The sequence below is a fragment of the Nerophis lumbriciformis genome, linkage group LG15 (genome assembly GCF_033978685.3).
Source record: "Nerophis lumbriciformis linkage group LG15, RoL_Nlum_v2.1, whole genome shotgun sequence".
NCBI lineage: Eukaryota > Metazoa > Chordata > Actinopteri > Syngnathiformes > Syngnathidae > Nerophis > Nerophis lumbriciformis.
In genome coordinates, this window is record NC_084562.2 from 36,855,253 (window position 1) to 36,868,799 (window position 13,547).

A 13,547-nucleotide genomic window follows, 5' to 3' on the forward strand; every position below is an offset into this window, starting at 1 on the left:
CAGTTGCTGTGAAATAGTAATCCGTGTGCGGATGGAGAGATTGCGTCTTTTCATGAACCGGATCCTTGTCGCTTAGTAGGAGCCATTTTGTGGTCTTTACAGATGTAAACAGGAAATGAAACGTACGGTAATATCCGCGCGCTTTTTCTTCTTCTACGCGGGCGGGTGGTTGCTTACAGTAGAAGAAGAAGCGCTTCCTGTTCTATGGGGGCGGGTGCTTACCTTGGCGGTTGCTTGTGTAGAAGAAGAAGCGCTTCCTGTTCTACCGGGAAAAAAGATGGCGGCTGTTTACCGAAGTTGCGAGATCGAAACTTTATGAAAATGAATCGTAATATTAATCCATATATAAAGCGCACCGGGTTATAAGGCGCACTGTCAGCTTTTGAGAAAATTTGTGGTTTTTAGGTGCGGCTAATGGTGCGGAAAATACGGTACTCAAGTCCACTCTCCAAGGTAAATGCGGCACATTATTATGACATCACTCTATAAAACTACTGTACTTGTTTGTAGTACATTCCATTTATTTTATTACTATCCAATATTTATTATCTAAAAGTTATTGAAATTATGGTGTTTGGGGGTCAAGATTAAATTAATTTCTATTCATTTCAATTGGTGATGCTGTTTTTCAAAATTAGATTTCCGATGTACCAGTTTTTTGAGGTACAAACTGCGTCACAGAACCAATTCAACTTGTATCCCGAAGTACCACTGTTTTGGTTCTCCACATACGTCTTCGGGTGGCTGATAACTTGAGCTATATAAGTAACTATAATTGGAACTTATGTAATGGTATACCTACTGAGTGTATTTATTTAGACCTTTTAGGTATAGCTTCCAGTGTTCATTTATTACTGCCTGGTGTGACTTGTGTATGCTATTTCACTTGTCTCAAGCATTGTGGCATGTCAAATGTTCTTGTTCTGTATGTCAAAAAAGAAAGAACATGTTTGTTGGGGCTGAGGTTGCTGAGGTAGTTAAAAAGCTCCTCGGTGGTAAGGCCCCGGGGGTGGATGAGATCCGCCCGGAGTTCCTTAAGGCTCTGGATGCTGTAGGGCTGTCTTGGTTGACAAGACTCTGCAGCATCGCGTGGACATCGGGGGCAGTACCTCTGGATTGGCAGACCGGGGTGGTGGTTCCTCTCTTTAAAAAGGGGAACCGGAGGGTGTGTTCTAACTATCGTGGGATCACACTCCTCAGCCTTCCCGGTAAGGTCTATTCAGGTGTACTGGAGAGGAGGCTACGCCGGATAGTCGAACCTCGGATTCAGGAGGAACAGTGTGGTTTTCGTCCTGGTCGTGAAACTGTGGACCAGCTCTATACTCTCGGCAGGGTCCTTGAGGGTGCATGGGAGTTTGCCCAACCAGTCTACATGTGCTTTGTGGACTTGGAGAAGGCATTCGACCGTGTCCCTCGGGAAGTCCTGTGGGGAGTGCTCAGAGAGTATGGGGTTTCGGACTGTCTGATTGTGGCGGTCCGCTCCCTGTATGATCAGTGTCAGAGCTTGGTCCGTATTGCCGGCAGTAAGTCGGACACGTTTCCGGTGAGGGTTGGACTCCGCCAAGGCTGCCCTTTGTCACCGATTCTGTTCATAACTTTTATGGACAGAATTTCTAGGCGCAGTCAAGGCGTTGAGGGGATCCGGTTTGGTGGCTGCAGGATTAGGTCTCTGCTTTTTGCAGATGATTTGGTCCTGATGGCTTCATCTGGCCAGGATCTTCAGCTCTCACTGGATCGGTTCGCAGCTGAGTGTGAAGCGACTGGGATGAGAATCAGCACCTCCAAGTCCGAGTCCATGGTTCTCGCCCGGAAAAGGGTGGAGTGCCATCTCCGGGTTGGGGAGGAGATCTTGCCCCAAGTGGAGGAGTTCAAGTACCTCGGAGTCTTGTTCACGAGTGAGGGAAGAGTGGATCGTGAGATCGACAGGCGGATCGGTGCGGCGTCTTCAGTAATGCGGACGCTGTATCGATCCGTTGTGGTGAAGAAGGAGCTGAGCCGGAAGGCAAAGCTCTCAATTTACCGGTCGATCTACGTTCCCATCCTCACCTATGGTCATGAGCTTTGGGTTATGACCGAAAGGACAAGATCACGGGTACAAGCGGCCGAAATGAGTTTCCTCCGCCGGGTGGCGGGGCTCTCCCTTAGAGATAGGGTGAGAAGCTCTGTCATCCGGGGGGAGCTCAAAGTAAAGCCGCTGCTCCTCCACATCGAGAGGAGCCAGATGAGGTGGTTCGGGCATCTGGTCAGGATGCCACCCGAGCGCCTCCCTAAGGAGGTGTTTAGGGCATGTCCGACCGGTAGGAGGCCACGGGGAAGACCCAGGACACGTTGGGAAGACTATGTCTCACGGCTGGCCTGGGAACGCCTCAGGATCCCCCGGGAGGAGCTGGACAAAGTGGCTGGGGAGAGGGAAGTCTGGGCTTCCCTGCTTAGGCTGCTGCCCCCGCGACCCGACCTCGGATAAGCGGAAGAAGATGGATGGATGGATGGATGGATGTTTGTTGGTCTCCCCTCACCTCTGCAACAGCTTACAGTCTTCTGAAAATACTTTTTAAACAATGTTGTGTGTATGTGTGAGGATTCTTGTTCAACATTTGTGAGTTCGAAAGTCACTGATGTTAGTTAAGTCCTGCTGGCTCACAATCTTTGATGTGGTTCATCCAAAATAAAAGTATTTTCTGATTAAGGAGTGTGTCTCTATATGTAGGTTTTGTATTGTCTTGGGGGAAAAAAAGTAACAATTCAGTTCCCGTCAGTCCTGTCAAAATGTCCTTGAGCTAGTTATTCCTGATGCAGCATTATTGATGTAAAAAGCTCCTGCCGTTAATCTAATTCATTTCTTTTTGTGCCTTTCCTACGTATCATGAATAAACTGACCTCCTATTCATCACTGAATTCTGGATTTAATCATCACATATCTGGCTTCCCTTTAAAATTCTTATTTATGAGATGCTCGTGGAACAAGCTTCCACCATAATCAAATGGGCTCTTGCATTTAAAACACTATGAATGTTAGGTTACTTTCTCTGGGTAACCTCGGTTCTCTGAGAACCGAGTGAAGTATCTCATTGGTGACCAATCACTGGAGCCCCCATGCTACCATGTTTATCGTGAGATAAACCAATTGTCTTGAATGTAGGGGCCAGCCCGTCCCCATATATCATTTCCTGTAGGGTGCATCAGCGGACATTCCCTAGCATTGCGTCCACATCGCCACACAAGGCAAGTAGGACACCCTTGCTCCTGATGGGTCGTGGTGAGGGTCTTGCATGGCAGCTCTCGCCATCAGTGTGTGAACGTGTGTGTGAATGGGTGAATGTGGAAATAGTAAAAGCGCTTAGGTAGAAAAGTGCTATACAAGTATAACCCATTCATTTAAACAAGAAGATTGGCCCATGGGTGCGATAGTCCGCACATTAGAGATGCGCGGTTTGCGGACACAACCGCGGATTCGGCGGATTATCCGCGGATCGGGCGGATGAAATTTAAATAAATAAGATTTTATCCGCGCCGCGGGTCGGGTCGGGCGGATTAATGAGATATTTTTTTTTATTTTTTTATTTTTTTGCGGGTGGCAGTTAAACCAATTCGGAAATATATATACATAGTTAAATGTTGTTAGCCACATACGAAAAACGAGCAGCACTCTTTGAAACAGGCAATTATTTATCAGCAGGCACCTGCAGCACGCCACATCAGAAGAAAAAAAAAATGGCAACACCGGCAGCAAACGTGGTACGCGACAAACTAAAAAAGGGAATACTAAAGACCAGGGGAAAAAAAGGCCAGAAAAGTTCAGCGTGGACTCGTTTTTATGAGGTTGTAAATCAGGATGACAGCAATGCTGGCTACGTGAGTTGCAAGAGCTGCGACGCTGTGTACGTCTACGACAGTCATAAAACCGGGACATCGAACATGGTGCATGGTGCGAACAAAGGACTTCTTTCATTTAAGGTTTGTGATAAACCATCAAACTCATTCGTTAAAAGGACTCTATAGTAATATAAAGCGAATTTTTCTGGACATTATCATGCAAGAAAAGTTTATTTTTGGTACCGCGATCACCGCGTAATGATTTTTAAAGGTTGCATTACAAACATGTAACTGTCCCATGTGATCAGCCAGTGCGATTGGAAGTCCATGCTCAATCATTGCCTCCGTAAATAAAACTTCGGCATTTATCACATCCAAAGAATCTGTTTGGGCGACGAAAAACGTTGAAAGTTTTCCACTTGTATCGCTAGCAACGGCATTAGACTTGTGTTTTTTTGTCCCAAAGTGGTCTTTTACATCGCTAATTCCTCCGTGTCCGATCGAAAAATCTTGTCTGCACAAGGTGCAATTCGCGTAGTTTTCACCCTTTTTTTTTTTTAATTAATGAAAAACCGTATTTTTTTATCACTGCACCCGTAACCCGGAATAGGTTGATGAAAACCGTACGAATTACGGGAAAACCGGAGTAGTTGGCAGGTGCCTCACTAATGCCTTGCATCGTCTATATTAGATATAACGGGCGGGTGCGGGCGGATGGCGGGCGGATGCAGTTCTATTCAAACGTTACATCGGGTGGATGGCGGATGGTTGACGACTTTCTGATGCGGTTGCGGATGAAATATTTGCCTATCCGCGCATCTCTACCGCACATGGTCTACTATGTCAGGCACTGGAGTATCAATACCGCCCTCCAGTGAGCATTGTTAAAATCAACGGCGAACACAAAATTGAATTGACAGATAGGTTGATTGGCAACACTAAATTGGCCCCAGTGTGTGAATGTGAGTGTGAATGTTACCCCGCCTTCTGCCCGAATGCAGCTGAGATAGGCTCCGAAAGGGAAGAGCGGTAGAAAATGGATGGATGGATGGATAAGATGATTCATCCATCCATCCCATTTCTACCGCTTGTCCCTCTAGCACAGCATTAATATATATGACCCAATCCAAACAAATTTCTAAACTACAACCAACAAATAAAGTCAACACCCGGTCGCACATAACACAAGTCCTGCTCATTGAACATTGTGGACATTGTAAAAACACGTACTGTATATATACTTTAAAATTACACATATATAAATCCATTACAGTGCATGATGGGTAATATATGCAAAACACTCTCTCCATACTTCCACATGTTTGGCGCATTTTAGCTGCCTGATTAGAGATGCGCGGTTTGCGGACACAACCGCGGAGTCCGCGGATTATCCGCGGATCGGGCGGATGAAATTAAAAACAATAAGATTTTATCCGCTCGCGGGTCGGGTCGGGCGGATTAATTAGATATTTTTTTTATTTTTTTATTTTTTTTGCGGGTGGCAGTTAAACCAATTCGGAAATATATATACATAGTTAAATGTTGTTACCCACATACGAAAAACGAGCAGGCACCTGCTGCATATGCCACAACAGAAGAAAAAAAAAGAAAAGAGATGGACACTTTTACGGAGCGGAGAAGGGACGCCTCGCCGGGGTCCGGGACCGAGGCCCCTTCCCCCGAGAGGGCCCCACCGGGAGCCGTAGCTGAGGCGATCCGCGAGAAGGGCCCGACGCACGTCCAGGGTCACTACCGCGCCCACCGCACCGACACCCCGCCTCGTCCGCTTTCGCAGTGCGCTCACGAAAGGGGTGGGGCTCACCCTGGTTGATATAGAGAGCAGGACGGTGGCCATGGAATTTCATTTAAGGTTTGTGATAAACCATCAAACTCATTCGTTAAAAGGACTCTATAGTAATATAAAGCAAATTTTTCTGGACATTATCATGCAAGAAAAGTTTATTTTTGGGATCGCGATCACCGCGTAATGATTTTTAAAGGTTGCATTACATTATTAACTGTCCCATGTGATCAGCCAGTGCGATTGGAAGTCCATGCTCAATTATTGCCTCCGTAAATAAAACTTCGGCATTTATCACATCCAAAGAATCTGTTTGGGCGACGAAAAACGTTGAAAGTTTTCCACTTGTATCGCTAGCAACGGCATTAGACTTGTGTTTTTTTGTCCCAACGTGGTCTTTTACATCGCTAATTCCTCCGTGTCCGATCGAAAAATCTTGTCTGCACAAGGTGCAATTCGCGTAGTTTTCACCCTTTTTTTTTTTTTTTAATTAATATTAGATATATAACAACGGGCGGATGGCGGGCGGGTGCAGTTCTGATCAAACGTTACATCGGGTGGATGGCGGATGGTTGACGACTTTCTGACGCGGTTGCGGATGAAATAAATTGCCTATCCGCGCATCTCTATGCCTGATATTTCTGATGGATTGCAAAACTTTAAGGAGGTCGTCAGTGAAGTAGGAGTCAAACTTCACATAATTTTAATGTTAAAGTCTTCATCGTTATCATTTCAGCATACTCCAACTTCTCAAATTGCTGAGAAATGAACAGCTGTGGGTTTCTGCCGATACAGAGAGTCATGGGACACCGTACGACTGAGATGATGCCGCAGGTCTAGCAGCAAGAAGTACTACACCCATGCAACTAAAGCTCAAGAATGCCCCTCATGCAGTGGTGATTTAAAAAGTTCAGCCCAGCGAAACATCCCACAAGGACGGCCCTTCCCAGATATGGTAAATGAGAAATTGTCGTACCAGAATTTTGAAATTATTGTATTTAGAGGAAAATTGTCATACATACACAATTTATAGCAAACAGTGTTTAATATTGCTTGTAATGTAGTTTTACCTTTAAATAAAACTAAAAGCACTGTGGTATAAAAATTGCCACTAGCTGTAAAGACTGACATAATGCACAACATCAGAGGCAGTGCATGATGGATCTGTTTGTGTTTGATTTTGGGAATTATTGATCGAACAAAAGTTAATATACAACTGCGATAATTATCGTTCCTCTGGCGGTAATATGCACACATCAGTAGTTTATATAAGAGGTTGGGCCTGCCCCGTATGTCAAAGACAATTGGTCTCAGGATAGACGTTGCGGCTTTCTGTGATTGGTCATGCCAGAAGGTACCTTTACATATGGAGATACTGAGCAAGGTTTGAAAGAGAACACACATATACGGTATCTAATGTATAATGTCATGTGTTTGAGCACCTGAGTGTGTTTGCAGTTTTGCAGGGGCAGTCGTTGTCACAAAACAGTCCATACAAGCCAGCTGGGCAAAAGCGGTCCTGGCAGCTTGGACCCTTGAAGCCCTCGCTGCAAAGACAGGCACCGTTGATGTGGTAGCACTTGGCTCCATTCCAGCAGTCACATTTATGAGCACACTGTGGTCCATAGGTACCAACTGGACACTCCTCTTGGCACCTGTGTGAATGCAACATTTAAATAAGTTATATTAACACAAGTAATTAACAATTCCAAATGAGTTAGAAACTCCAAAATATATATACATTTAATAGTTAATACATAATTAATAGTATGTATTGTTGCATTTAAACAACTGCATTGTTGATAATCAGTGTTGGGACTAACGCGTTACAAATTAACTGTAACGCCGTTAGTTTCGGCGGTAACGAGTAATCTAACGCGTTATTTTTTATATCCAGTAACTCAGTTACCGTTACTACATGATGCGTTACTGCGTTATTTTACGTTATTTTTTAGTATCGACTAGAAACAAGCGCTGCGGTGTCGTTCTTCTGAATCTTCCTCTGTCACACGCCGGAGAGAAGAAAAGCACAATGCAATCTTGTCGATTGCATTGTACCATATGTCCCGGCAAGAAATCTGCGTTCAAAGAACTCCGGCTTATTAGTGATTCCCAGAGCCCAAAAAAAGTCTGCGGGCTATAGAGCGTTTTCTATTCGGGCTCCAGTACTATGGAATGCCCTCCCGGTAACAATTAGAGATGCTACCTCAGTAGAAGCATTTAAGTCCCATCTTAAAACTCATTTGTATACTCTAGCCTTTAAATAGCCCCCCTGTTAGACCAGTTGATCTGCCGTTTCTTTTCTTTTCTCCTCTGCTCCCCTTTTCCTTGAGGGGGGGGGGGCACAGGTCCGGTGGCCATGGATGAAGTGCTGGCTGTCCAGAGTCGGGACCCGGGGTGGACCGCTCGCCTGTGCATCGGCTGGGAACATCTCTGCGCTGCTGACCCGTCTCCGCTCGGGATGGTGTCCTGCTGGCCCCACTATGGACTGGACTCTTACTATTATGTTGGATCCACTATGGACTGGACTCTCACAATATTATGTCAGACCCACTCGACATCCATTGCTTTCGGTCTCCCCTAGAGGGGGGGGGTTACCCACATATGCGGTCCTCTCCAAGGTTTCTCATAGTCATTCACATCGACGTCCCACTGGGGTGAGTTTTTCCTTGCCCGTATGTGGGCTTTGTACCGAGGATGTCGTTGTGGCTTGTGCAGCCCTTTGAGACACTTGTGATTTAGGGCTATATAAATAAAGATTGATTGATTGATTGATTGAGGCGTGTGTGGGGAGGGGAGGGACACATGTGATCCGCGGTTTGATATCCATCCATCCAATTTTCTACCGCTTGTCCCTTTTGGGGTTGCGGGGGGTGCTGGAGCCTATCTCAGCTGCATTCGGTCGGAAGGCGGCAAGTCGCCACCTCATCAAAAAAAAAAAAAGTTGTTGGCACGTTCAGTCCACACACAGCGCGGTCATGGCGAGCGGAGTAACGGAGGAGCTTGAAAACGCCCTGCGCCATTGAATCGGTGTGTTTATAGGTGCAGACTCCGTTGTGCAAAACGAGGGTTTTAAATACATGCTGAACGTGCTTAAGCCACGTTACGACACCCCGTCGCGCACCCACTTCAGCGATAAGATTGTGCCAGATCTTTATGAGCAGGAGTACAAAAAAGTTGTGGATGAACTATCCCGAGCATCATCTGTTGCGCTCACGACAGACGGGTGGACGTCCAGGGGAACTATACGCGCTCACTTCATCACAGCAGACTAGGAGATGAGAAGACACGCCCCCTCTACGAGAGTCACCTTGCGCAGGTACTGACACAAGGAGTGGAAGAATGGAAGATAAAGATATCCCAGTCACACGTGATAATGCCACGAATCAAATAAATGCAGTGAATGAGGCAGGACTGGGACCACAGATAGGTGCTTTGCACATGTAGTGAATTTGGCATCACATCTCAGTCAATAGGATGGAGCGCCTCCTTGGGAGGATCAGGAAGGAGGTTTCCTACTTCCACCCAAGCACAACAGCTGCTCATGTGTTTAAGACAAAGCAAGAAATGCTAAAGCTGACTACTCTTAAAGCTCATACATGATGTACCAACGAGGTGGAACTCCACTTATGATGTGTTGGAGCAGCAGGCAGCTATATACCGTATTTTCCGCACTATAAGGCGCACCTAAAAACCACAAGTTTTCTCAAAAGCTGACAGTGCGCCTTATAACCCGGTGCGCTTTATATATGGATAAATATTAAGATTCATTTTCATAAAGTTTAGGTCTCGCAACTACGGTAAACAGCCGCCATCTTTTTTCCCCGTAGAAGAAGCGCGCGGTGCATGCTGGGATATGTGACGTTTCATTTCCATTTGTGTGTTTATGTAAAGACCCCAAAATGGCTCCTATTAAGTGTGTTGTCTGTCTAATTATAAATAATGCAGACGAGGCGTGTTAACTGAGTTCTCAACGTTTACTCACAGCGTGCTCATAACCACATTCTAACTGCCAGCATACAACGCTTCTCAGGGCTACCGCGCATGCTCGTAACTATCGTTGCATGCTGGGTAGTGTAGTTGTTATATTTGCTAGCTCATAACAGCACATTAAGAGACACGCTTACGCGCTTAATTCAATACTCGCCGTCATTCCGGGTGGATTGACAAAAGACCTCCAGCCGCTAGATATTGGTGTCAACAGGGCATTCGAAGCTAGACTGCTAACTGCGTGGGAACAGTGGATGACGAAGAAGCGCGCGGTGCATGCTGGGATATGTGACGTTTCATTTCCATTTGTGTGTTTATGTAAAGACCCCAAAATGGCTCCTATTAAGTGTGTTGTCTGTCTAATTATAAATAATGCAGACGAGGCGTGTTAACTGAGTTCTCAACGTTTACTCACAGCGTGCTCATAACCACATTCTAACTGCCAGCATACAACGCTTCTCAGGGCTACCGCGCATGCTCGTCACTATCGTTGCATGCTGGGTAGTGTAGTTGTTATATTTGCTAGCTCATAACAGCACATTGAGAGACACGCTTACGCGCTTAATTCAATACTCGCCGTCATTCCGGGTGGATTGACAAAAGACCTCCAGCCGCTAGATATTGGTGTCAACAGGGCATTCGAAGCTAGACTGCTAACTGCGTGGGAACAATGGATGACAGAAGGCGAACACACCTTCACTAAGACGAGGAGGCAGCGCCAGACGACGCCAACATCTGCCAGTGGATCGTAAATTTGCCCAACTTTTCACTTCGGACACCGAAGACGAAGGATTTACGAATGAAGAATAACTTCAGAAAGTGAGCGCTATGTTTATTTTGTGTGTTGTGACATTAACGTTCGAGCAACATTATGTTGCTATTGCTCTGCACTATTTTGAATTTTACTATGTTTGTGATTGCACATTTGCGTACATTTTGGGAGTGAACAGAGTTGTTAGAACGCTGTTTTTTAATATATTATTAAAGTTTGACTGACCTATCTGACTGTTTTTTTGACATTCCCTTTAGCGCAGCGTAGGCGCGGCTTATAGTCCGGGGCGGCTTATTGGTGGACAAAGTTATGAAATATGCCATTCATTGAAGGTGCGGCTAATAATCCGGTGCGCCTTATAGTGCGGAAAATACGGTACTCTGCATTGACCCACAACACCCTGAAGACAAATGTGAAAGACATCATCACCCTCTCTGATGATGATGTGAGAGTGGCAGAGGAGGTCCTCCAGGTGCTTAAACCCCTCAAAACTGTTACATCTCTACTGAGCACTGAAACTTCACCATCTGTGTCAATGATCCTGCCACCGAAAACAAGGATTCTACAATCCATGGCTCCAAGTGTAGAAGACAGCAGCATCACTCCAGATGTCAGGCTTTATTTCACTACCTATCTTTCAAGGAAGATGATGTGCTTTCTTATGTTGCACTTTAAGTTGTTTTTTATTAATGGTCATTGGTCCAAGTTTAAAGAAAGGAGAAATGCCTTTTTATGTTGCACTGTTTTTCATTATGTTAAAAGGAAAATAAAAATGCATGTCAAGTTGATCAACAGATTTTATTATTCTCCAGTGCAATAACAGTACTGAAATGAAGGCTAAAAGGGCATTAATGGGAGATTTTTAAAAAAAGAAGAAAAAAAAGAAGTAACTAAATAGTTACTTTTCACAGTAAGTAACTGAGTTAGTAACTGAGTTACTTTTGAAATAAAGTAACTAGTAACTGTAACTAGTTACTGGTTTTCAGTAACTAACCCAACACTGTTGATAATAGAGGTAAATTATTGGTATTGTTCATTATCAATAGCGCTATTTCTATTGGTATTTGTATTGATCCATTTGTAGTGTAATAATGCTCATTGTCATTTCTGTATTATTTTTTATTTTCTCTAACTGCTTATTTGCTATCACTTCTACCATCATATTTGTACATGTCGTATTTGCTGATGTTGCTCTATTGTTGTTGTGTTTGCTGTTGTTGTTTTTGTCTCTCTGTGTAATCCCCCTCTTGTCCCCACAATTTCCCCCTCTGTCTTCTTTTTTTCTCTCTTTCTATCCACTCCTGCTCCGGCCCGGCTGCACCAAATGATAATATAAATACATTTGATAAAGTCAAATACAAATACGTCAACAAGAGAAGTATCCTACACTTCTCTTTTGTAAAGTAAATCTGAACAGCCGATATGGGCATCTACATCAACTATATGATTTGCCTGAGAAGCTGGACAGGACAACAACAAAAAAAACAAAAAAAAAAAAAGAATTAATTGTGAAATGGGACGTATGATGATTTTCTACTTTTCTGTCTCCAAAATAAATCTCAACGGGACTTTAGATAAAACTGTTATCAAATTTTGGGCAAATAAATAATGCACATTCAAGTAAAACAATTAAAAATGTTCGCATATGACATTCTAACAATACAATTGCATTTGTGTCCAAATACTGGAGTCTTCTTTAAACTTCATTGAAGCAAGCAATTTACTGTGATTACAATTCAAAAGTGTTATAAAGCTAATTAAAAAATGATTGTTTGACAGCCAGTCTCAAACTTAAAGATGAATAATAGATTTGATAAATGCTAATAATGATCATACAAAATAGTTCTTATTTAATTAACACAATCATTGCAAGTTGTGCCAAAACCCTCTCTGACCCTCAAAGGCCACGCACCCATGCTACGCATACACAATCCAGCCTGCAGGATGTCACACTTTCTTTCTTTTTTAGCTGCTCAAGCAAATCATATTGTTGATGGAGATGCCCATATCTGTTGTACATATTTCCTTTAAAAAGAAAAATATGGGATACTTCTCTTGTTTCCCTATCTGTTTTTGACTTTATTAAATTTTTGGAATTATTTGGAGTTGGGCGAAGCTGGACCAGAGCAGGAGGGTATATATATATATATATATATATATATATATATATATATATATATATATATATATATATATATATATATATATATATATATATATATATCATCTCAAACCACAACAAAACAATTGCAAATGAGCCGTCGGCCCCCAGACAGAGCGACTCCAAAGGCTGTAACTGTCGAAAGAAACCTGATTGCCCTCTCAACGGGGGGTGCTTACAAACATCAGTTGTCTACCAATCTAAGGTAATACGCAAGGACATTAACACATCCGACACATATGTAGGATTAACCGAGGGAGAATTCAAAACCAGATGGAACAATCACAAGGCTTCTTTCAGGAACAAAAACCTGCGAAATACCACAGAACTCAGCAAACACATTTGGGACCTCAAAGACAATAATGTTGAATATTCAATAACATGGCAAATTCTTGCATCCAGCACACCTTACAATAGTGGTAATAAAAGATGCAACCTATGCTTGAAAGAGAAACTGTTTATTATTTACCGTCCAGACCTGTCATCCCTCAACAAGCGCAGCGAAATTGTCACAGCATGCCGCCATAGACGGAAACACCTCCTAGGTAACACATGAGCCAATCACCACGCCCCTAGGCCAGCCTGTACCCACCCACTCTGTGCCCTATATAAACCATGGTATGCGAATGCTCCCATTAAAATCTCCTGACGATTGAGGGTACCCCCCCTCATGAAACAGGCCTGTAGAGATGAAATAGTCTTGTGATTTTTTTTCCCCACACATACATATATATATATATATATATATATATATATATATATATATATATATATATATATATATATATAGATATAGATATATATATAAAAAAGAAAGTAGAAGACATAGGGTGAAATTAAGGGAGACAAGACCAAATTATATATATATATATATATATATATATATATATATATATATATATACTATGTGGCTCCTGGGTCAAAAAGTTTGGGGTACCCCTGCAGTAGACTAACAAGGGTGGCAATCATCAAGAAACCTGATAGTGCAAGGCATGAATATTGTCGTGACA

General features: G+C 43.5%; 1 protein-coding gene across 1 annotated transcript in view; it reads right to left on the bottom strand.

The window, feature by feature from the left end:
- LOC133616089 (multiple epidermal growth factor-like domains protein 10) overlaps positions 1-13,547 on the bottom strand; it is a 572,792-nt gene that overhangs the window by 141,057 nt on the left and 418,188 nt on the right. Inside the window, exon 10 of the mRNA XM_061975174.2 lies at positions 7,057-7,269. Coding sequence (XP_061831158.1) covers positions 7,057-7,269 — 213 coding nt within the window. The remainder of the gene's footprint in view (positions 1-7,056; positions 7,270-13,547) is intronic.